General features: G+C 34.8%; 1 protein-coding gene across 1 annotated transcript in view; it reads left to right on the top strand.

Annotated features, from left to right (window-relative positions):
• Nucleotides 1–26635, top strand: part of CA10 (carbonic anhydrase 10) — a 668840-nt gene that overhangs the window by 108134 nt on the left and 534071 nt on the right. Inside the window, exon 3 of the mRNA XM_074223688.1 lies at nt 6120–6194. Coding sequence (XP_074079789.1) covers nt 6120–6194 — 75 coding nt within the window. The remainder of the gene's footprint in view (nt 1–6119; nt 6195–26635) is intronic.

Genomic DNA, 26635 nt, shown 5'->3' on the forward strand with positions numbered 1-26635 from the left:
CTTGCAAAAAAACAAAAAAAAAAAGAAAGAAGTATCCCTAGATGAATGCTGATTCTCAGATGGAATGCCCTCCTTATTTTTTGTTCAATGTTCTTTACATTCAAATATGCTGCTTGCTTGTTTCTAAATTGTTACATATACATCTATACTTAAATATAGAAATTATTATTATGCTTTTATATCATCAGTTTTCTCCAATATCCCTCTCTCTACCCCTCCAAGAGAACCATCAGATATGCCAATTTTTAAAACTAAAAGAAAAAAGAGGAAAAAAGAGGAAAAAATCAGCACAATTAATCAATGTTTTGAAAAACATGTAAAAATATTTGCAATGTGTAACACATATGGATTTCTCACACCATAAAGGAATGGGTCGAGAGTTTTTTTTCTTACCTGTATGTTCAAGTTATGGTTGTTTTTTATAATTTTGCTATACTCACTTTTATTCTTTTATTTTATTGATGTGGTTGTTCTTTCTATATACCTTGTTTTAGTCATTGTGTATATTGTTTTCTTAAATTTGCTTGTTTCACTCTGTATTAGCTCATGTGAGTTTTTCCATGCTTCTCTGTGTTCATCATAATTGTCAATTCTAACAGCATAGCACAATATTCCATTATTTCATGAAATATTTCATATTTCATGTATCATATAATTGTTTATCTATTTCCCCAATCAATGAACATCTACTTTGTTTCTAATTTTGCTATCCTAAAAGGTGCTACTGTAAAAATGGTGGTGTGTATATAGGGATTTTCCATATATTAATGGCTTCTTTGAGGTATAAGTCCAGTAATGGAGGCTCTGATCAGAGAATTTGAACTTTTTTAGTCACTTTATTTTCATAATTCCAAGTTGCCTTCCAAAATAGCTATATCATTTCACAGCTTTACCAGCAATGTATTCCAAACACCTGCAGCATTGACTATTTCCATTTTTTGACATCTTTGCCAATTTGCAGGGTATTTATTCTCCTATTATAGCGTTCAACAATCTGGAGTCACATGCATGCCACAGCAAGATAGTAGTAAGTTTTCAATGAATTCCCATTAGATCAATTTACAAAATGTGATACAGACCATTGCTGTTTTTGTAGAGAGTAATTTTCCCCTACATAAGAGTACAGTGTTTTGTTTTGTTTCTTTTCAAGCAGAATAGCATAAACAGTATTACAGAAATAGTAGGTAACTAAATCAGAAGACCTGGATTCAAACTGTAGTTCCAGTCTACTAACTTTATGATCTTCATTAATTTAGTTCACTTCTCTAAGGCTCATTTTCCTTATCCACAAAATAAGAATAAGTAAAATTGCAACTTCAGAATGCTCAGTGGAGATGCTGTATAATAAATGACCTTGGAAGGGAATTTAGTAGTCATCTCAAGAGAGATTATGATGGTGAAATCAATAAACTGGAGGAAATTATATGGTTGAAATCAAAAGTACATATAGAAGGCTTGGACATTGTCCTGTGAAAGACCACATCTTTATCACAAACTTAAACAACAAAAAAGGGCACGTGTGGGTGTTGTTTAGGACTGTTGGTATATCAAAAAAGAGATAAAGATAAGCTTGGTCTTTGATTTTCTCAAAGAAATATGAGATCTGGTCCTAACTCTGAAGATATAGCCTTGGGTGGTTTGAAAAGATAAGGTTTGGAATAACTCAGTCTAAATCTCTAAGGCCTAAGTATACCCTTCCTTCCTCACCATTTTTTATAAAGACTATAAAATAAATGAAATACTTTGGGTTCTGCAGGGAGTTGTGTAGTATAAAATACTGAACAGTCACTGGACTGGGAGCCCTGGGAAACCTGGATTCTAATTTACCACTACCTGTCTATGTTTCTCTGCTTCAAGTTTCCTCACTTGTAAAATGTAAGAGATCTCCAAAGTTTCTACCAGTCCTAAGATTTCTTGTATTTGTTTTGATACTCACATGGTTACAATAATATAAGAAACAAAACCTAAATATGTTTTTGTTACTGTCCTGAGAAAGGTTCTTGCTGTGTATGCACTTTTGTCTGCTACTGATGACCACTTTCATTGTCAGCAGAACATTTCCCCTATGTGCCGGTCATGCATCTTCTAAAAAGATTCTAACCCAGGGGCCAAGCAGAAAGAGAACACAATGTTCTTTCTTGTTGGTCTGCTTATTTTGAGAAATTCCCTGTTAGATCATCAGTGATTCTAAATCAAATGTAAATAACACAAAGATAACAGTTCCTAACCTGGAAGAGAGTTACTCAAATCATAAAGAGATCTTATGAAAAAGCTGAGATTTCTAGATGAACTTGTTAAAATGAAAGCCTTTTTTAGTTTTTTCTTCTTTTAGTGCTTTCATTTTTTTATTCATTTGCTGTTAGAATACATTTTAAATAACTGTGTTGTTTAAATTTAAATTTATGTTTTTATACCTTTGATTTATTAATGTAAGGAATTTCCTCGCAATTCAGATCACTTGCTTATCTGCAATAAATGCCAAATATCAGGCATTTATTTATCATCTACTAAGTACCTAGAGCTATGCTAGACTCTGGGAATACAAAAATAAATGTGAAATAGTCTCTGCCCTTAGAAAGCTTACATTCTCTCAAGAGAAAAAGAATACATACATTTAAGAAATTGTAAAATGTATGTGAAATAAATATAAGGTTAGGTGAAAGGAACAAAATTAGCCTCATTTAAAGCAGTGTAACTTTTAACAATAGAGGAATCATGGAATAGGGGATAGCAAGCAAGTCTTAAAGTCAAGTAGACCTGAGTTAAACTCCTGGCTTTGACACATTTTGCGGGGAGGCAATTGGAAATTAAGTGACTTGTCCAGGTTCACACTTGAAATCAGAGCCTTCTGACTACAACACTGAGGCTCTATCTACTGTGTCACCTACCTGCCCTTCTGACCTGCCCTTTTTTGAGTAGCCCTGAGCAAGACATTTAACTTCTCAATGAATTATCAAACTCAAATAGAAACTAATCAAGTACATAAAGATTTTAGCTTTTTTATGTAAATTTTATTATATACATTTTATTTTATTTTATTTTTATTTTGCTAATTATTTCCCAATTATATTATAACTGCTTCAGGCACATACAGGAATGGTATAGGTCACATGTAGTCCCCTCTGCCTTAGATAAATCTCTAGGGTTCTAGGTTACAGAGAAGTTGCTGATCCGTATTCATGAAGAAGATTCCCTAACCCTAGTGAAATTATAGAATTAGAACAAAAAAGTTTTAATCAAAGTTCATGGTCAATAGACCAGTACTGTTTGGGCTTGTGTTTTGTTTTGTTTTTTGAAGGGAATAGAATCAAATATTCTTATAGTAAAATAAAGAATACTAAACTACATTTTACTGAAAAATGCCTTCATTTTCTTCATATTCAATCTGCAGCTATAATATTTTGTAATTGTCTACTTAAGTTGTTTCCAGGGCTGGGGTAATCCTCTACAACATGTTAAGGTAGCTTTACTAAAACTCCTTAGTTCTGATTATTTATAATTACATGGTGCTCTAATCAGATTGCCTAAAACACAGTCATTTACTATTGTTTTATATAACTTTACTTTGGAATACATGCAGTTGTTCAAAAAGTATTGAAGAAAGATTAAAATGTCTTTTATTTTTACCAGTTTTAGGGGAGAGTGGAGGCTTTTTGGTTAACCATGTTTATCAGAATGACCCATGTCCCTCTTCTTCTATTTACTATTCATAGTAAGTTGACTTTGCAGCCTGGGGACCTAGGTTTATATTCCATCCCCACTACTTTTCTGGGACTCAGTTTCTTCCTGTAAAATTGATGCCAAGGAAATTGGTGGTACCATCACAAAGATGAGGGTTTTTGAAAGTGAAAAACTCTGACTAGCTTTGAAGTTGGGAAAGTTCAGGATTTTAATTTTTTTTTTTCCCTTGGAGAGACAATAGGCTGTTTGAGGACAGGCTGAATGTCAAAGGTCTAGGTGAGAGTGCCTGAGGGAAAGAGAGAAAAGGAACTAGTCATAAGAGCTGGCTGGGCTTAGAGTCCAGTCACTCACTCCAGTGAGTGTCATAGGCCAGGAACACATTGTTCTAGTTTGGAGAGAGAAAGTGACCATCCTGCAAAGAGAAAGAAAGAAGAGTAGAGCTCCATTCCAGAAGACTTGCTTAAATGCATTCCCATAGTAAGTTGGACAAGTTGGCTCTTGGAGAATGGTTCAGCACCTAGCTCCAAATATTCACTAATAGGTATGCCAAGGAGTACTCATTGCCCATGGGTGACTTTCTATGTAATAGTCTTTTCTTTCCCAAAGGACATGACCTTCAAGTCTAACATGGCCATTTCCTCTTCCCAGCTTCAAAATGTTGGTGGCCGATATAAACCTTAAGTATCTTTCTATCTCCTATACTATGATCCAGGCATACTGGGCTGCTTCATGTTCCCAATAGATAATAGTCCATTTCTTGCCTATGTGCCTTTGCATAAAGTTAGTTCAACAAATCTGGATTCTCCTTCACAAGATATACTTAACTCCCTTGAAAGCAAGACTCTGGGATCACCTCCTTCTCCCTAAGGGCTTTCTTAATCTGTCCATTGTTCATTGTTAGTATTTTCTCTCTTGAACTCCTTTTGTTTTTACTCAATACCTTGTAGCTTTATGACAAAATATAAGTTTTTTGAAGAGAGACTGTTTTATTGTTGTTTGTGAATTGTCAGCAACTAGGGAAAGAACATTTTAGTACTGTTTCCTAAGTATTTCTTGTGTTGTGCTGTGTTGTTGTTAAGGTCCGAGAAAAGTCCCCAATTACAGAACAGAGGCACTTGACACGATGGAGATGCAATAGCAAGGGTTTATTAAACTAGCTTGAGCTAGGGCTCTTTCCTAGCACAGGGCTAGGATCCTGGAACCCTGAATAAAGTGAGGAGAGACCTCATATATGGTTCAGTAGGAAATTTCCAAGCATCTGCTGGTTGTCTTGAGATAGTGTGGTGTGTTATCATTGAATGCAGGTCCTCGGGGAGGTTCCCTCATTGCATGGTCCGATAGATGACCAGGCAGAAACTTAGGAGCAGAATTTAGGCAAAAGTTCATAGGTTTCAGGAACTCAGGGTCTTACATTGTATGATATGAAGTTGAATTGCAACTTAAGACAAACTAGATAATAGCAACAACTATTTATTATTATTAGTAGTAGTAGTAGTAGTAGTAATTAATGTGGTTTTAATAGTAACAATGATAAATTGGCATTAATAATTACTATCATAATAATAATAGTAACTCTAATATAATACTATATAGCATAAATTAATAGGATAATAGCTTTGAAGGAGAAATCTGTCTAGCTTTTTGAATATTAAGAAAATATTGTCTGTATCTGATATTTTCTTAATATTTCTCCTTCAACAATAGTAACAATTATTATTAACAAATGACCATTATTGTTGTTTTAATAATAACTATAATAATATTATTGTTACTTCTATTATTCTTATAATAATAGTTACATTATTGGTATTTATAATAACATTTACATAGTGTTATAAATATGATGAAGTTATAAATTTGATGGAATTTGATCAAGTAGATGAAGTATGAAGTTACTTTACACAGAATATCCTAGGAGGTCCCTGGGATATCTTTTGTCCCCTACAATCTACATGAAATGTTTCATCTACCAGATTGTATGTATGTCTGAGTATGTGTATGTGTGTCTGTGCAAAGGAGTCCTAGGTATCATAAATTTTAAAATATGTAAAAATATTCAATGGGCTATTTGTATAGGGTGGGGTTTCTTTTATTTATTGCTCAATCATGAATTCTCTTCCACTCTCTCCTTTGCCCTTCCTCTCCTGTCTTTCAGTGATGAGTTCTGCTTTGTGTAGTTATTTACTAAGGAAATTGGAAATGACTTGGAAAATGCAATAAATATGACTTGAGTTCCTTTAAAACACACACACACACACACACACACACACTGACTCACGCCTGACATCCCTACTCTCTAGGAATAGACTATTTGGGGGGAAAATTTTTAACTGCTGCTTTTTGTAGTTTGTCAACTAGATAGAAAATATTTTAACTGATTTCCATTCTTATTTCATATTACTTATTTGATGAAATTTTCCCCCATTTTATTTTTTTAGCTCAACAGAATTCACCAAAAATCCATGAAGGCTGGTGGGCATACAAGGAGGTGGTCCAGGGGAGTTTTGTTCCAGGTAAGCACATATGAACTATTTGTTTCTCTATATAGGCTGAGGAATGTTTTGGATAGAGGTTTTTACTCCCATAATTTCTGAAATGCTACAGATTTATCTAGTTTACACTGCAGCATAGTATCATGTGAGTCACTAAACATCCCCACAAAGAGAAAGTATACAAATGATAGGCAGTACAACCATACTATAGTTTTCAGCCTGGAACTTCATCTTGTCTTAACCAGAGTGTGACTTTAAATGCAAACCTGCAATTACAAGGTCATTACCACTACTAGGAAACAGTTTGAGGGAAGAAGTTTAGAAATCTTGTTGGTTGGCATTCCACTCAAGGATGTAGAATAATCTCTTAATGTTAATGAAACAAGAAATGTGTGAAGGCTGAATGTGGAGGAGAATCTTGCTGGGCTGTGTGCTGTCACGCATATCACTTCGATAGAAAGAAAGGTCTGGACATATAACAGAACTGGGGAACCCTGCCAAACATCTGATAAAAATAACAGGTGAGATAGAGGAAAGCAGCATGAGGAGAGAGAAAAAGAAAGTCATAGACTGACTAGATCTTGGCACTGCCAAAACACAATTTACCTTATATTTGAAAATAAGAAAGGAGAGGGACAAGCAAGCAGAATTTGACAAAAAGGTAAAATTGAAAACAATTTTTCCTCACTCCCATACCCCACTTTAATTGTTCCCAATTGCTCATCTTTTGATTCAAAGATTATTTTGTCTGGGGAAGAGAGAGGGAGGCCTAATGATCATGAGCAACATAGAGGAAGGAATAAAAGGAAAGCAAAGAAAAAGTATAAATAAAATGAAGTGCTATTTGTATCTTTTTGAAAGTGGGTGTTTGAGAGTCAATGTTGATAAAAGGAAAAGAAGGACACTGCTCAGAATGTCAAGGCCATGTGCTAGAGATCTAAATCAAGGTCTGGGAGACACCTCCTAAAGAGAAGACAAATACTAGTTCAATCTCAGCACATCCTTTCCTGTCTCCCTTTCCAAAGAACAAAGGAAGGAAAAATGGAAAGAAGGAAATAAGCATTTTATTAAGTGCTTACTATATACCAGATACTATGCTAAGATCTTTTTATAGTTATGTTCTTTGATTCTTACAGCAACCCTGGGTAGTAAATATTACTATACCTTCATTTATAGTTGATGAAACTGTTATCTTGTTGTTCATTTATTTCAATCATTTTTCAATTGCTTGTGAATTTGGGGGTTTTCTTGGCAAAAATATTGGAGTAGTTTGCATTTCCTTCTCCAAACTGAGGAAACTGAGGCAAATAGGATTAAATGACTTGACCAGGATCATACAACTAATATATATATCTGAATTTGAATTCAGATGTTCCCAACTCCAGGCCTACTGTTCTCTCTATTCCTTAAGCCACTTATTGCCTCATTAGTGCATTTTATAATGCAGGGAAGGAAATGGTAAGGAGGGAAACCAAATGATGCTGTGATGGTAGGAACATGGTAATTGAACAAACACTGGTTCCAGCAGTCCAATATAACCAAACATCTTGGTAAAGATAGCTGTGTGTCTGATACTGGCATCTTTGAGAAACTTTTAAAATAATTGGAAAGTCATTAGATTTAGAAAATGGAATAATTAACGAAGTCCAACATAAAGCTGTTGCAAGAACTCTAGGGTTGGGTTTTCTTCTAACAGCAGTACTAATGGTTTATATTAAATAATGCTTTTTTGTGAGAATTTTTTTACTTGTGAGAAGCTACAAATATCTTCAAAAACTTAACCCACTTTAGATTGCATATTTTTTTTAGGTTTTTGCAAGGCAAATGGGGTTAAGTGGCTTTCCCAAGGCCACACAACTAGGTAATTATTAAGTGTCTGAGACAGGATTTGAACCCAGGTACTCCTGACTTCAAGGCCGGTGCTTTATCCACTACGCCACCTAGCCGCCCCATAGATTGCATATTTTCAATGAAATCAAGATGACAAAGCATGTATGTCTTTCTAAAAGGAAGATACTTCATACTCTTGGGAATCAGTGAGATTCATTTAATTGTCCCAAGGTACCCTCCAACTCCCTTCTCCTGTTTCCCTAGATGTGTTGTTTTCCTTTTTGAGAATGTGAGCTCCTTGAGGGCAAAAACTATCTTGCTTGCCTTTGAATCCCTGGCACTTTTCACAGTACCTGATAAATAGCAAATGTTTATAATATTTGTCTATCTAACTGTCCTTTTATCTATCTCTCCATCTATCCATTCATCCATCCATCCATCCACCCATCCATCCATCCATCCAACTATCTATCCATCTATTCATCCATCCATCCAACAGTCCATCTGTCTATCACCTTGAACTAAAAAAGGTTATTTGTCATCTCTGAGGCATCACTTCTAAAGAAATCTTGTATTCTGGGAAGAGAAAGAGAACATGAGTTCTTTATTTGGGGGAGGGTGCAATCCAATATCCATACTATGACACAAGAAGATAGATTATTTACATTATAAATTTATTTGCCACTGGGTTCCTTTAATCGGACAACCTAAATAGATTTTGATTTTAGAAATTTATTTTATGTACAACTTAGGAGGACAACTATGTATAAGGTATCTTGTGCATTGCCTTCTAGTCTATAAACTCCCATATATGTAAAATGATTAGGAAATGGAATATTCTCATCAGGTATTCTGAGTGATTTATTGAGCCTCCATATATACAGTTAATAATTTTCAAATTAGCATAATATCCTGATATCTACTGATCAGAAGGTAATTTCACCTTGCTTTGATGACCTAAGCAGTCAATCAATAAGTACTTATTAAGCACCTGCTTTTGTACCAAACACTTTGCTAAGGATACAAAGACAAAAGTAAAACAGACCTTGCTCTTAAGTATCATAGGAGACAGCAGGTACCTATATAAATTTAGGAGTTGGTTAAGAGAAGGAAGGCCCTAGTACCTGGGGAGTCATAGCTTTAGAGGGAGAGGAAACTTAGAGGCCATCAAATCCAATCTTCTCATTGTATAGATGAGGAAACTAAGTGTCCAAGGTGAGATCTGAACCCAGATCTTCTTGACTCTAAGTTCAATATTGTTTTTCATTGTATTATGCTGCATCTCAATTAGTCAGGGATCTAAGTAGAATGTGGTCCTTGGTCAGCATCTAGAAGAAAGAGAGGTATTCTATGAGACTGAAATGAAGAGTGAATGCATTCTAATAATTGGGAATGGTCTGTGTCAAAAAACAGAGTATGTGTGAGGAACAGATAGAAGTCCAGTGTGTCTAGACTATAGAAGATAGGAAGGAGAACAATGTATGATGATGTTATTTTCCAGTCATTTTTCTGACTCTTTGTGGCCCCATTTGAAAATGTCTTGCAAAAGATATTGGAGAGGTTTGCCATTACCTTCTCCAGCTCATCTTACAGACGAGGAAACTGTCTGAGGTTAGATTTAAACTCATGAAAATGAGTCTTCCTAATCCATATCTTCTATCCACTGTACCCCTAACTGCTCCAATGTAGGACTAGGCTAGAAAAATAGATTGGGACAAAGCTATAAAGGACTTTAAAGTATTTGTATTTGCTTCCAGAATAATTAGGGATTCCCTCAAGTTGATTGAAGAGGAAAATGAAATGATGAGAGCTACTTAAGGAAGGTCATTTTGATAGCAAAATGGATAAATGACTGGGGTAGGAAAGAATTGAGGATCAATAAAATGGTTATTGCAATACTGTAAGCTAGAGGTAATGAGGGCCTGAACAAAGGGGGCAGTTGTGTGAAGAAGCCATGCAGAATGTTGAGTCATCAGTACCAGGTTTCTCAGGATTAGAGTTAGGGACTTTATAGTAGAATGTGGAAAAGAAGTTGGGAATGCATTTGGGAATTAGGATAAGGAAAGGGAGATATTCTTCATCACTCAATCTCAATTAATTGTCAGGAGAATTGTTTGCTTTATTTAAGAAAGACTCTCTTGAAACCTTGAAATAAGTTAAGAAGAATTGAAAATGGAAAGCAAGAAGGAGAACAAGGAACTAGAGTCTCCTTTCCCCCCATTAACATTCTGGTATAAAGAGTCTTGACAGGCAATTACTATGATGTGGAGCATTTCTCTCTAAGCTCTAGAGGTACCTGTCCAGTGTGTTTATGGAAATTGGGGATTGAGTTGTGCTAATGGAAAGCTGGGTCTCACTGAAAGCCTGTGGCCAGAGGATATACCTCCACTTTGCACTTCTATGAGAGAGGGAGGGAATGAATCTGTTGACCCTTTTTCACAGATGTTAAATTACAAGGTCTCTTCTCTAAAATGCCCATCTCCTTGGAGTAAGACAGAAGCAAGAAGTCATTTGAACGGATGTTCTGACTTTGTTGCTGTGTGGTCAGCTACTCTAGTCACTGAACCAACTTTACTATTTTAGACTCTTGGGAGTATGGAAATCACATCAATGATCTATCCTCTTGTGTCAAGACAGAGATCTCAAAAATGAGAAACTACCTTGCAGAAGGAAGTTGTACAATCTTCTCTCAGTCCCCCTCCAACTTCCAGGGTTTTCCCAATCTTACAACAATCTTTTATTAAGGACTTACATATTAAAGATTATAAAGATGAAATAAAATTAGTTCCTGTCTTCATGGAGCTTGTATCCCATCAGACAAGATCACATGTACATATATTTATAAACAAATTATAAAAATGAATACATTAATGTAAAGATAGTTAACTACTTTGAGAACTGGGCTTGGTCTTTGTGCTAGAAGGTGGTATTTGATCAGGGTTTTGAAGGAGAGTAAGTATTCTAAGAAGCAGAACATGTTGAATATGAACTATTTCTCTGACATCCATTTGAAATGATCAATAGGTCCTGATGAAGGCCAGGGGAGGGACTGGGAATGGATGTATAAATATAAGAGTTATCTGAATCCAGATTGTAATTAAACCTGTTATCAATGGAAAGATGTTAAGTCACTAACAATATGCTTGTCATCTGAAACCCAGCCTAATTTTGAAGGATTTTATCTCCAAGTTGACTCAGAGTGATAACACTTTTTAACCTTTGAAACCTTCAAGCATAATCTACTAAGGCAAGGGACTGGGGGTGGAGGGGGGGTGGAAAGGGAATCATGATGTATCATTGGAAAGGGTGGTGCAACTCATGAAATTTGAAAAAGGATTGCAGGGAAAACCCATCATGAGCCTTGTAAGATTCCTGAGATATAGCTAAGGTGAAGATTGTATAATTCCCATATTATGAATGAGATAATGGAGATTCATTGTCATTAAGTGACTTATTAAGAATCCCAAAGCTTTTAAAATGGATGAGCCAAAAATAAAATCCATGATTCCAAATCCCTGCTACTTCTGCTATACCACATTGCTTCTTATTATATCTAACTACTTTCTTATATGATAAAAGATTAAAATCTCAATGTTTATAAAGAGAAAATGTTTTTCTGAATTTAACCAAAGTGAATGATAATTCATTTTTCTCCTTAAATTTACCTTATTGAAGAGAGATATTTGGATAAAATAAGTTTTGATATTTCATTAAATAAATACATTCTTTACAAAAGGACAGATCATGGTAGAATTATTCTAATTAGTTAAATAAACTTTGGTTTTGAATAATCAGAATGAATGATTCATCAAGAAAGTCTTAAATTATACTTCAGATCTGAAGGAAAATAAATGACAAGACTGACCATAGACCAATGGCTATGAACAGTTCCTGGAAATTAAATAGAAGTTATTCTTGGAGTGAGTTTTTTTTAATACCATGTGCCATTTCCAAAACTGAATCCAAAAAGTATCATCTCTTTAATACATTGGTCACCATAGCTGAGAAGAACAAGGGAGCAACGTCTCCTTTAAAACTAAAGGACTTGAGGTGGCTAGGTGGCGCAGTGAATAGAGCACTGGCCCTGGAGTCAGGAGTACCTGAGTTCAAATTCAGGCTCAGAAACTTAATAATTACCTAGCCATGTGGCCTTGGACAAGTCACTTAACCCCATTTGCCTTGCAAAAATCCTAAAATATATAATAATAATAATAATAATAATAATAATAATAATAACAACAACAACCTAGTTGTGTGGCCTTGGGCAGGCCACCTAACCCCATTGCCTTGTTAAAAAAAAACTAATAAAAAATTAAGGGAAAAAAACAAAACTAAAGGACTTGCTCCAATATTTTGATTATCATGCTTGATGGGTCAAAAGAATTTGTTTCAAATCCTTCCTCCAACACCAACTCCATGTGTGATTTGAGCCAGATGATTTAACCTCCTTGTGGTTCAGTTATTATATCATCTGTAAAATGATTTGTTGGATTAAATGGTCTCTGACATCACTTCCTGTTCTTGAGCTATAATCCTATGAATGTCCTTCATCCTTGAATCCCAGTGAACTGTGTCATATTTAGTGACTATATTTATAAATAAATGATCTCCAATATGGAAATAAAAGACTCAATAAACACTGTTTGAAATATTTTCCTACATGATTCCCACTTCCATTACAACATACAAACTATACTAAAATTATTTTTTCCTAAGATGCAAAGTTATTATATCATATTTAGACAATTCCTTATTTTGTATATATGCATATGTGCATGTGTGTATGAATATTGCTAAATCTCTTCTCCTAAGTCTTTCTTATTTTATAGATCATTAAAGATATTTAGAAACTTGAGACCTCCTTAGGCATTTCAGTCAATATAATTAGCTGCCAAAAATTGCCATCAAGGTAATATCTTGTATATTCTTCTATTGTTGAACAGCATCCCTTATTATTTCATATTGAAGAATCCCATAAATAGATCAGTCTGATGAAGTATGCATAATATCAAGTATATGCTGATCAAAGGGATAGAGTTTAAAGGTGAACCTGATGATAACTCTAGGTAAAACTGCATTATATTCCATATATTCCTAATTGTGCTCTAGTGAATCATCGAGCCACAGGTAAGGACCTCTCTCAATATTCAATTTCTGATTTAAATGATTTCTTTAATCTAGGTAGGTTATATTTTTGGTGTTTTGACAAAAACTCCTTTCTTTAAAGTCAAGCCTTACGTCCCAGGATTTTTTAAGACATTATTTAAATGTATTGGCTCATAGCAGATAAAAGATACATTGGATTTGGAGTGAAGAAGACCTGAATTCAAATCAGTTTCAGATTCTTACTAGCTGTGTGACCCTGGGCAAGTCACTTAACCAAGTTTGCCTTAGTTTTTTTTTTTAGGTTTTTGCAAGGCAAGGGGTTAAGTGGCTTGCCCAAGGCCACACGGCTAGATAATTATTAAGTGTCTGAGACCAGGTTTGAACCCAGGTACTCCTGACTCCAGGGCTGGTGCTTTATCTACTATGCCACCTAGCCACCCCTTGCCTTAGTTTTTTCATCTGTAAAATTAGCTGGAAAAGGACATGGCATACCTCACCAGTATCTTTGCCAAGAATACCCTGAAAGGGTCAGAAATGACTGAAAATGACAATATTGTTTAGACATCAGACACTAAATAACAACACCATTAGAGTAAGGAGATACTTTAGAAATCATCTAATTCCATTTCTTTCATTTTATAGAAGAAGAAAGGGCATGGTCGTATAGTAAATTAGTATCCCAAAAATCAAGATTCAAATCCAGGTCTTCTGACTCTAAACCTAATAGTCTTCCTAGCATAGCACAAGTCTTTTCTTTAATTAGAAAGTAACTAAAGACTATCAGGTTCCAAAAGACAAAATGAGTTGTTCATATCAAAACACTAAGGAAAATTGAAAATTACTGTCCAGAATGCAGATGAAAGGAAATTGAGCTGCCTGATCTGTGAAGACCAACCTAGATAGTTTAGGTAAACTTCATCACCAAGTTGGTCACAGGTAAGGAAATTTTTTTTAAACTACAGCAGTTCTGAAATGCATTTTACTAAGTTCCTGAAGAACTGTGATCTTGCTGGTGGAAGGAATTCCCATGATATTATTAGACATACTTAAAAGATTGAAAAGGTGTATTTTTATACATATATATTTATATGTATATATATATATATATATATATATATACATATATATGTATGTATACATATATATATATAAAACAGGTTGGGTTTTTTTAAAATGCTTTTCCAAAGATTATCTCATCTTCAGAGCATTCCTTTAAATGGATTTTACCTATGAAGAATTTATGTTCAGGGAAGTCAAATGATTTCCTAAAGATGAATAGTGTATTGTTGCCAGAACTAAAACCTATGACTAAATCTGTATCAAAGACACACCCAAGTTGTTCAGAAATAGAACAATGGACCTAGAGTTATCAAGACTGAAGTTCAAATCCTTCCTCATACAATTATTAGCTTTGTGATTTAACCTCTGCCTGCCTCACTTTCCTTATCTATAAAATGGAAGTAATAATAAGAATTCCTTGGGTAGTTGTGAAGATAAAAATGAAATGGTAATTATAACACACTTTGCAAATCTTAAAGTGATATACATGGTAGCTAATATTATTATTGTGATGATGATAATGATGATGATGATGATGATGATGATGATATCTTGGCCAAGAAGTTCAAATATTCTTGCTCACTGGATTATATTACCTCTTTTGAAACTTCACTTTATACTATAAAGTTAAAACTAATATGTAAATAATAATTTAATGCAGTGAGATCATAGTATATTATGGAGAATCTGTCTAAATCTTATAAAGTTAAAACATCCTTTTGTACTGCATCTTCTTTGTTGTTGTTTTTGCATGCTTATACTCCTTCACAGTAATTCTACCACTTGTTATTCATAATCAGTCATTCAAGAAATATATAATGAACTACTGAATGAACCATGTACTTTACAATTCCATTGTAGAAACAAAGATAATTATGACATAGACCTTGTCCTCTTAATCTTGCTTGGATCATTAAAAATCAGCTCATTTGATTTATAAAAGTTATCTGGAATACTTTCAATAGCCCAAATATTTTTTTAAAAAATTTCTCCCCTAGTATATAATAGAAATGTATTCATATGTATTCATATATATGTATATATGTATATATACATATATAGTATATGTGTATTTCTATGTGTGTAAATATATATATATGTGATATGAGCTATAGGATATGTCTATATTTACATGTGTAATATGCCTATATTTACATATATATATATAATTTCATTATACTATCAATCAGAAGATAAGAACAAGATTGCATCTAAATACAAGGACAATTCATAGGTAATCCTTAGAGAGTCAAAGAAAGGAGTGGGTTTTACTATATGTATAGAGATAATGAGATATATTTTCATGGTATATTTTATCATCATATATTATAGTACTAATAAATACTTGCAAAAAGACTACTAAGAAAATGGTTATACCTTATATGCAAATATTAGTTTGATGAGGAAAAAGTAGCGAAATTCCTTGAAGAAATTAATGAAACCTTTCAAATCAAATAACTGTAGATTTTGATACTTGGTGATCAATACAAAGATGGAAAAAAATGAAAATGTTGAAAAATACATGGGAAAGCATAGTTCAGGAATTGTTGATGATACAGAAGCTCTGCCTTTATTCTTAAATATATTTTAAAAATATCTATTTTATTTTGTACCATCAGTATCTTTCATTTTATCTCTCCCTCTAACCCAGCACAGAGAATCATTTATTATAATAAAGAATGAAAAAAGGAAAGAAAAAAAAGTATAGCTACACTATTTACTTAGTGAGCTCCCTTTCAGATCCACCACCATGAATCTCTGAAGAAGATTGGTCTACAACCCTTTACTTCTTATTTAGTTCTTAAATTCACTGGGACACTTCCATCCCACTTCCTGAAATTCTAGCCCAATCTATGAATCTGTCTATATATAATATAATTGGCTATAGATTCAAGGTTCTTGACAGACCATCATAACTGGTCTGGAGTGGTCTCAAAACACACAGAGTCCTCATTGTGCCTCACTTTGATTGGCATTCCCTTTGCTCCCCACCAATAAGCACACACAGAATAGGTCAGGCTTTAAAGGGGCTATTTTCATTACATCACAGTCATCATCATCTTCATCATTATCATCATTAGTGATAAAAGTAGTTGCAGTCAAAGTCATTGTCACTGTAATATTATTTTTAAAAAAATTCTTATCTTGCAGTTCAGTATTACTAATCCTGAAGTCTCTTTTTGCTTTCATTTTCTAAAATTTCATGTTTTGTGTATTGGTGCATAGGTTGATAAAATAACTACTTTTTTATAGTGAATAAAGGTGTTAGAATGTAAATTTATCTTCCATAACCTAATTAAAAGTATCTTCAGTGAAACTCCAATAGCAGTTTTACCTCATTGTATTTCCACATGATTTTGAATTTTTTCCTCCATAGTTTGAAAGCTTTTCATTTCATGTAACTTGTGGAGATTATAGCATCTTTTAGAAACATTGTTTTTAGACTTACATTTTTTTTTATAGATAAATGCTTCATCTGGTGATCATATTCCACTAAAAAATACAGTTGAGTTGTCCAGGGTACTTTGAGGTCTTTTATGTTAGAGAATGGAGATACAATAACATTTGTTTAGGACTAACTGTGTGGAGTCTACCAAGTGCTCCTTAGTTTTCTTGAATAATTTTCATCAAATACTGAGTCCAGGCACCTTAAAGATTATATTTTCATTATTTCTTATAGTAATGTCTTGTTGCTATCATAAGTTCCTCTATTTCCATGAACAAATTTGCCTGATTCAGCCAACTGCTTAATGCTTTTTTGTCAACATGCTGTTGGCTACATTTATTTTTCTTTATTTCATTATTATTTCCTTTGGGTCCATCTGTAAGTTAAACACTGTCTATTCAGCAAAATCAGAAGTGTGTACTTGTCATTAGCCTTTACTATTGCTTATAATGGTCCTAAATTACTCTACTTACTTAATCTAGAATTTTTATCTTATTCTTATCACTCTTTGCCTCCAACTTCCTCTAATATCTTCATCCTATTGACAAATCTTGTTACATTCCCAAAGTACATCCACTGCTGCCACCTTAGTTCAAATTCTTATTGCTTCCTCCCTAAAATATTGTTATAGCCCCTTTCCTGGCCTCTTTTCCCTTTCTCTTTAATTTTCCAATCCATTTTATAAATTGCTTTCAAATTAATATTAAGTACATTTTGATTGTATTAATTCTACTACTCAGAAACTTTCAGTGGTTCTCTATTGTCTATGAAGTCATCACCAAACTGTTCAACCTTTTAATCCAAACCTCTCATAATATGACAACTTACTCAATTATATGGTATTTCCTATTTTTTGCATATATATGCATATTTATAGATATAAATATGTAGATATAGATATTGATATCATATCCATTACCCTATGGTCTCGACACAAGTTATTTATTCAGTTTCCTAAATGAACCCTACATTTTCCTGGAATCATTCTTTTTATCATACTATTCCTTTAACTTGCTATCTCCTTCCCCCATCTCTATCTAGTAAAAGTCTACTTTCATGACCTAGCTGTAGTGCTACTGCTTTAATAAAACCTTAACTGCCTTAGGCAGAAATGATGTCTTTCTCATTTTAACCCTCTTTTTGCTTTTATCCTGTGAATTGTAGCTATTCATGTGAATGTTTTTACTTCCCTTACCAGACTACATCAGAACCTTGAGAATAGAAACTGTGTCTTATTCTTTTTATCCCCCCACAGAGCTTGATGCATGATAGGATCCTGGACTGTATGTTTGATTGAATGAATGGATGGTCTTCCTTCTCAAGTGGTTTCCTTGTGGTCTGAATAATCATCACTACCTGAAGTATCCCCTCCTTGTTATTTTCTAGCATCTAATATCTGCTCCCTAAGCCTACTTACATCCTGTTGCTATTTTACTAATTGTTCTAAAAACACACACTAAGAATATGGTGAGTTCTGTAGATTGAATCTCCCATTGAACGTTTTCAGTAATTGGGATGGATTGTGGGTGTGTGGGCTTTGTTTTTTGTTTCTTTTTGTTATTATTTCCCTGAGTTTAAGTCTTGGCAAACTGCCTTCTGGATATGTCACAAAGTGGGGTGGGGTGGGGAAAGCTGAGAATATTTTATCCAAATAGAAGTTCATAGAGTGAAGGAGAGTTACACAGATTCCATGTAACTAAGGCAAAAATAAGGGGTTTTTTTTGCCCCTTTCTGATGTTTCTTTTAGCTGATATATATTTATTTTATTTCAAACTGTGTCAGGTTTGGGATATTTTCTCTCTCAGAAAAAGAATCAATATCTTACAGCTATGAGATAATACCTATTTTTTAAATCTGGAAAATTATTCTAAAAATTAAATTCTAATTGCTAGTAAGTAACAAGTATATATTAAGTGACATGAACATGGAAAAATCACTGACAAGACATGAACAAGATATCCCATATCATAGATTTGAACAATTTTTCTGGTTGTCTCCCATTTGTTAGACTACTTTCCATTTTCTACTCTAATTTACATCTCAAATAAAATCTGATTTTCTAGAGGAAGCCTTCCCTAAGCCTTCCTAATTCCAGAACTTTCCTTCTTTAATTATTTTCTATTTATCCCATATCTAATTCTCTTGAATTTATTTGTTTGTTATCTCCCCTATTGGATTGCAAGCTCCTTGAGGGCAGCAGCTGATTTTTGTCTCTGAATCCATAGCTCCTAGCATTGTGCCTGCACAAGGTATATGCTTAATAAATGTTTATTGAATTGAATACTATGTGACAGACACTATGCTAAGCACTGGGAAAACAAAATAGTGAAAAAAGATAGCCTCTCCCTCTAGAAGCTTACATTCTAATGGGAAAAAATAACTCACAAAAAAATGAAAAGTATGTGAATTGGAGATGAAAATCAGGAGCACAGCTGGTAAGGGAATACATTTGGGATGGTCTGGGCACCTCACCAAAATGGAGCCTCTTCACATAAGGAAGAACTCATCATTTGGGAGGGAAAGGAGTGCCTTATTTATTAACACACAATGGATTTTCAGTGTATCCCTTATTGAGTAATATTAAGAATAAGTTATTCTATAATAAAAAGAATAAATTTGATTTCAAATTCTGTCACTACATGACTTCAAATACTGATTCTTTGTATAGTCTTTCTCCAATCATGTCTGACTTTTCATAATCCTATTTGGAATTTTCTTGGCAAAGATAATGGAGTCATTTTCCATTTCCTTCTCCAGTACATTTTTCAGAAGAGGAAACTGAAGCAAACACAGTTAAGTGACTTACCCAGGATCACACAACTAGTAAGGGTCTGAGGCCAGATTAAAACTCAGAAAACCTGGTGCTATGTTCAGTGAGACACCAACTGTCCTAATAATAATAGTACCCCAATTCATTATTTCTTTTGTATTCTGGCAGAAGGAGATGCTAGTAGCTGATATTACAACTAGCATGGAGATGAGGAATCAGAGATGTTTATGGGCTCTACTTCCATTTTTTGCTACTAATTGATTATGTAACTTTGAACAACTTCCCTCTAATGCTCCTAATAATGAAACTTGAGTCCTTGAGTGATTAAAGAGTTTAACATTCCTATAGGAATAGGTACCCCCGCCTTGTAGGGAGCAAGCACCCTGAATTTTGACAATGTTCAACCTTATGACAGGCTTTGTCCTCCCTTCTGAGTCCTGATAGGTACTCATCATTAATGGTATAGGTACTCATCATTAACACCCACCTCATGACACCTTTTAAGATGTTTCCCCCTCCCTGGTTATATGATGCATGTTAATTTGATAAGCCTCAATCATCACAGGGGAGTTTACATTAATACACATGAAACTTATTAAGCAAGAATACTTGTGAAAGGTCAGAGGCCTTAGGTCAACTCCTGACTAGATTGAGTTGGTTTTTGACCTACCCCTGGCCAAGGCAACTTCATGTCCAGTTAGGGGACCTTTTCCAGTTCAGTGATTGGTTGGGGTCATTTCTTTTGTCACATTTCCCTTTGTTTCACTTCCACATTCCTGCACTTAGCTTTTGTCCTTTTAGCCTAATCAATAACTAGAGACTCCTGTCTTTGTAATGAATTATTCTTACAGATACTTGTGACATCTTTAACTAACATCCTCCTCTTATATCCAGTGGAAACCAAACACTCAGTAATTTCTCACACCCCCTACTCTTGGTCTCTGTTTCCTCTGCATAAAGATGATTGTGTTGGAATACAATGTTTCTTTCCAGTTTTGAGATTCTATGTGACCTGGACTCAGTCAAGTTCACTATCTAATGCTTTGGATCTGGAGTTCATTTGTCACTATTTGGGAACTCCTTTTTTTCCCTGTCAAAAAACTATTCAGAACTCAGAACTATCTCACATAAGCAAGGGGTTCTCATCACTGCCCCAGAAGCTAGAAACATTTATCTGAAAATGACTATAAGCAATATAACTAGTTTTCCTATGATCAAGAATGAAATTCCTAGAAAGACACCTCATTCTGTTACAAACATAGACTGAGTCGGGTAACACCAAAGTCCTACTGTGATCTCTGTGTGGCATGAAGGTGACTGGTCAGGTGGTTCAGTGGATGAAGCAATGGACTTGAAGACAGGAAGAAGAGTTTAAAACTCCATGAGAGGTTACATGGTACAGTGGGTATGGTGTTGAATTGAGAGTCATAATGACATGAGTTTAAATTTCATTTACAAGCTGTAACCCTGGTCATTTACCCCTTTCTAAAATGGGAGGATTGGGTAGTAATGATATTTTTTAAGATATCTTCCAGATCTAATATATCATCTTATCATGATTGATACTAAGTCCCATTATGCACTCAATCTCACTAGTGGCATTCAAAGGTTAGGTTTCTGCAGTTTATAAGTATTGATTTATTTCTTAATCTCTACATACATCATGCATTCAGAAAACTTCACAAAAACCCAGGCATCTTCACCCAAAGTAGTATCCCCAGTTGCCCAGGGATTTATATGGGAACATTCTTTATATACATACATTGATTCATGAGCTTTCAGATTCCCCACAGCAGTAACACTAGCTAATTATTTTCTTATTCACAACACTACTCAGTGCAAGAAGAATTTAATCCATAATTAATTCTCTTTCCTCTGCCATTTCCAACCCATTTTCCCAGGTTCATCTAACCATACCTAATACCAGTATCAGAAAATCATTTGAACTACTATTTCATAACCTTGCGAGAGTAATTAAGAATTAAAAATTATAAACACCTGTGGGTGAACTGGGAGCATATAGCTACTTCCTCAATGACTAATACTGGGATTCTAATCTGACGTTTTTACAATTTTATGTCAATATTCCTTGAAGTTAGAGCTCTTCTTGACCTTTAAAAAGTCACTACTGCTTTACAGAAGTCCTGTTGAGTCAGGATCCCAAATTGTTCAGATTGACAGGGACAGTAAGAATTTATGATGAGAAATAATTCAGGGCTCTTGAAATACAAAGGAATTATCTAGTGGGGAGAAATTGAACAAGTAGAAATGAGTCTCTGACTATGTAGTATGAAAGAAGTTAAATCAGGGAGGGAGATGAAAGGATGAATAAGATATGGTCCTTCTTAGCATAAAAAGGAGCAGAAATTCTTCATTATCAAGGCATACTCTATGAAAGATCTTTTGACTCTTTATTGCAGGTCTTTGTTTGAAGCAGTTAGCTAGTTGAAGCAATAAAAAAAGAGATGGGCTTGGAGTCAGTAAACATTTATTAGACACCCACTAATTTCCAGGCTAAGGTCTGTGCTAAAGTCTGGGGATAAAACTATTGGGAAAAAAACATGATAGTCCCTGCTTTTATAATATAGTGGGGGGGAGGGAACAGGGAAACAACACACAAAAGGAGGTAGGATATTGAGGAGGGGAATATATGAGGTATGCAGTAAGAGCAGCACATACAAAGTAGAATTAGCTGAAAAGTCCAGTTTCTATCCTCTATTAAGGAAAGCATTGGGAGGACTTTGGTACTCCGTCCTTCAATCAGAGAAGAAAAAAATTTGAGGGAGGTGGTGCCAATCAAGGCTTGAGTTAGCAGTATGGTGGCCATTAGAAATGATGATCTTATCCTGGTGGGGTGGGGTGGGATGCAGTGAGTTAGTTGCTGTAGGATGTGGGAACCAGGCATCTTGTTCTCTGGAGTTGAGACTAGATAGAGCAATAAAAGCAATGTAGAGATATGAGTTCAAATCTTGTCTCTGATTCGTATTAACTATAACCCCTAGGTGACTCACTTTAACCTTTCTCAGCCTCAATTTCCTCATCTGAAAAATGAGAGGATTGAAAATAGTGATCTTTTAATTCCCTTTTAACTATAAATGAATATTTTTAATATCCTTCTACTCTAATTTTTGTAATCATTCTATCCTGTGGTTTCCCTATTCCCTAACCTAGGGCCACCCAGAATACAGCTCTCACCATCATTGACCTATTCTGTTCCTTGATTTTGCTATGATTCTAAATGACCCAGATCACTTCACCTTTTGATTTTCTACAATTCCTTTTGAAGTCCTCCTCAGACTCTTGTCCCACCTAGCTACACTCATTTGATACTTCTTTGGGTACTCTGCCACATATCTATGCTAGGTCCATTCCCATCCTTCAACTTCCACTTTTCAACTTTCTTTTGTATATTATCTTCCCCTTCTTCACCATTCAATTGTAAGTTTTTTTGAGGGTAAAGACTATGTTTCTTTCCATATTTGTGTTTGTATCCCCAGTATTTAGCACAGTACTTGCAGCATAGGAAAGTGCTTAATAAATGCTTATTATCTATTGACTATTGATTATTGATTTTCCTTTGGTAATCCAGATGAATGGTCCTGAAATTGCCTGATATTTAACCTGAACTGCCAGCTAATTGGTCTAGTATCAGTCCTAACACAACTATCTCCTATTTAGCAAAATGAACAACTGAATTGGCTCTTCCTTTAATGGCAGTTGGTGCCTCAGAGGATAAATCACTGGACCTGGAATCAGGAAGATGACACATTAACTGTGTGATGCTGGACAAGTCATTTAAGCTCTGTTTGCTTCAATTTCCTCAGCTGTAAAAGGGGAATAATCATTTTGCACAGTTTCTAGCTAGAAACCATATATATATATGTGTGTGTGTGTGTGTGTGTGTGTGTGTGTGTTTCCATCTCTTCATATATATAAAAGAAATGGGATTAACTCTCTATACACTGGCTTAAAAACCTGCAGGTGTTCCCAGATAACTGAGGGCAACAATTTGGTGACTTCCACTGTTCTGGCTCTCTCCACCCTCTTTGATTTTCCTGGTTTCTGGATTTGCAGATATTGCTCAGGAAATGGGCATATGTTCCTGATTTTCACTCCACCTTTGTCATCCAGGAGCACTGTGAAAAAGTAAACATAACCCTTGATCAAATATAAGATGACCTAGGTTCAAATCTCACTTCTCTTCTTCATCATCCACAATTATTTTAGGCAAATTATTTCCTATTTTTAGTCATCAATTCTCTCATCTGGGAAAAAGAGATTGTATTAGATAACATATATATATATGACCTTTTAGCTCTAAATCTTATACTTGCTGTTTTGTCAATAAAACATTTCAAAAACCTGTCCCCCTCTCCATTTTTTTGCATCTGCTCTGTTATCCCTGAGTTGGGGTTCATATGGACCTGTCTTTTAATGTATGGCCCTTTCATACTTTATTTTGATCTATCAATTATTGACATCTTTGCTAGATAATCCACAATTCTTTCTCCTCACCTTGGTTTCTTCTTTTTTTTTTAGGATTTTTATTTTTGCAAGGCAAATGGGGTTAAGTGGCTTGCCCAAGGCCACACAGCTAGGTAATTATTAAGTGTCTGAGGCTGGATTTGAACTCAGGTACTCCTGACTTCAGGGCCAGTGCTCTATCCACTGCACCACCTAGCTGCTCCTTCTCACCTTGGTTTCTTATTGACATACTTGGTCCTTACCCTGAGATGCCTCAAAGGTCACCCTGAAGGACATATGGTCACTCAACACAATGATTCTTGTTCATCATCCCACTGCTATGAGGGATCCAAAGTAGAGGGCACGGCTAGCCTAGAATTAACATATATTGATCTCTACTGCATAGTGTTGATTGGCTTACATAATAGAAGGTTGAGAACTGCCTAACATCATGAAGTTTGCAGATCAAAGGAACAACCCTTGACTTGAGACTCTCATAGTCTTTGAGTAAGGAACATGAAATTGTCATGCCCTGGATGTCTTAAAGATACACATCTATTCTGTCTTTAGAGACAGAGAAGAAGTAGAACATCAATAACTGAGGATCAATCTTAATAACCTTGTCCAGGATGAAACAACCTAAGCCGTAAAGAATCAATGGCATAGGGGTGCTAGGCAAAAAGAGAAAGAAAAATAGGGCTAAGCTATATCAAAGATGACAGCAATCAAATTGGCCATTATAGGGATCTTGGAGAAGGAGATTCAAATTGAAGCTACTACTTGTGGTTTCCCTTTCCCTTCATTCTTGAAGAGGATCAAAATGACATTACTATGTTGGGGTGAAGGTACATGAGACTGACTGATCAGATTAATATGAGTTTGGAAAACTCAATTACAATTGTGGCACAAATAGTCCGTGTGAACATTTGGAGTGAAGAGTTCTCCAAATTTGTGCATCTCATGTTTCTTTTGAGCTACTGCAATTCTACTTTGCTCCTGGAGTACAGTGCCTCCTTTGATGTGTGATGTCTCCCAATTGATTCCAAAGTTTTTCAGAGAGACCTCAAAGAATGTGCTTATATTGCTTCTTCTGACACTATTTTTTTTTACCCTGGGCAAAAACCTGGCTGCATCAGGTTCTTCAATTGAAAATAATCATAATACAAGCACCTACCTCCCAGTGATATTGAGACAATCTTTGTAAATAATAAGCAAACACATAAATGAATGAATGATTATTTCCTCCCCCAACTTCCATCTCCTCAAAGCCTTAGGAATTTCCAAGAAAGAAGCCCGCTCTTTCTCCTTCTGGAACCTGTTCATTAGCAGGACATAGTGTGTTTATTTTAAACAAATATTTCTAGTTACTTGAATTTTGCCTCAACCATAGTGTTCAGGTGTAAGAAATAAATAGAAATTAAAGGAGAGAAACAAATTTCTGCCTAAATATTAGGAACTTTTCTCTTTCCTAACTGGTAGCTCTGAGTTATAAAGGTTTTGTTTAATAACCTCCAAAAGATACAGAGAAGGGGACTACTCAATCTTGCAAGGTCATGAAGGTGATTGTTATAATAAAGTATGACTGATAACAGAAACAAACAGAAAGGGAAAAGAGGTCAATGATTCTGTGGCAACATTTGTGACTTGCTTGCAATTGAAATTATGGGTGATTCAGAGCTTGTTCTCATGTGATTATCATTTGAGATTCTTTTGAAAACTATCTATATCCTTTGGCCACTTGTCAGTTGGGGAATGGCTCTTTTTACATATTGGTGTCATTCCTTTATATACTTTTGATATTGATTTTTATAGGTGATATTTTATGGAAATGTTCTACATAACTCTTTTCTATATTTTGTCATTTTTATCCCTTGTTTCATTAAAACATTTTCCCTAGTTGTGAAAAACCTCTGATATCATTCTCTTCTATTTTTTGTGCTGACTTATTATATTCAAGTTGTGTTTAGACTGGAATTAGGAAAACTCATCTTCATGAATTAAAATCTGACCTCAGATACTTTCTAGTTTTGTGACTATAAACAACACACTTAAACTGTTTCAATTTTTGTCATCTATAAAATGAACTAGAGAAGGAATTGGAAAATCCTTCCAGTAACTCTACCAAGAAAACTGCAAAAATCACCTTGAAGAGATCATGGCAAAAGAACAATCCCATTGGCCTTGGACTATGGAATAGTTTATTTATCATGATGGGTCTGCTTCAGATTGACATCACTGCTACCTTCCTCTTCTCTTCTTCAACTTCCTAGCTGTTAAGTATCAGCCACTTTGCTGTATAACTTCTATTCTTTTTGACATCATAATAGTCCTGGGTCCTTCTTTAATAAATTGGAAAAATAATTGAAAAGATGCATATTGAGATTATTGTGGTAAAGGGTCTAAGATGCTAGTCTAAATCTAATTTCTGCTAAACCATATTCTTTTTTTAAAAAGTCCTTCAATTAATCATTAATTTGGGCATCAATCAACAAACATTTATTAAGTTCCTAATGCCCAAGAATTATGCTTTCCTTAATGAAAATTATCATGCCATCAGCCTAAGGTATTTTCCTTCTTTCCCATCCTCCAACCCAGATCATTCATTCCAAGATTATGCCTTTGAAATTATTTCATAATTCTATCATATGGTTAAACTTCTGCTGGCTATACCCAACTTCCATTGCTTCCTGTATGTACTGCCTCCCAGTGTTTTTTACTAACGTCCCAAAAGCAGGAAGAGATCCTCAAAATTTCTCATCTGCTTCTCCTCTCAAACCCTGGTCATTA

This window comes from Macrotis lagotis, chromosome 2 (assembly GCF_037893015.1).
Source record: "Macrotis lagotis isolate mMagLag1 chromosome 2, bilby.v1.9.chrom.fasta, whole genome shotgun sequence".
Taxonomy (NCBI): Eukaryota; Metazoa; Chordata; class Mammalia; order Peramelemorphia; family Peramelidae; genus Macrotis; species Macrotis lagotis.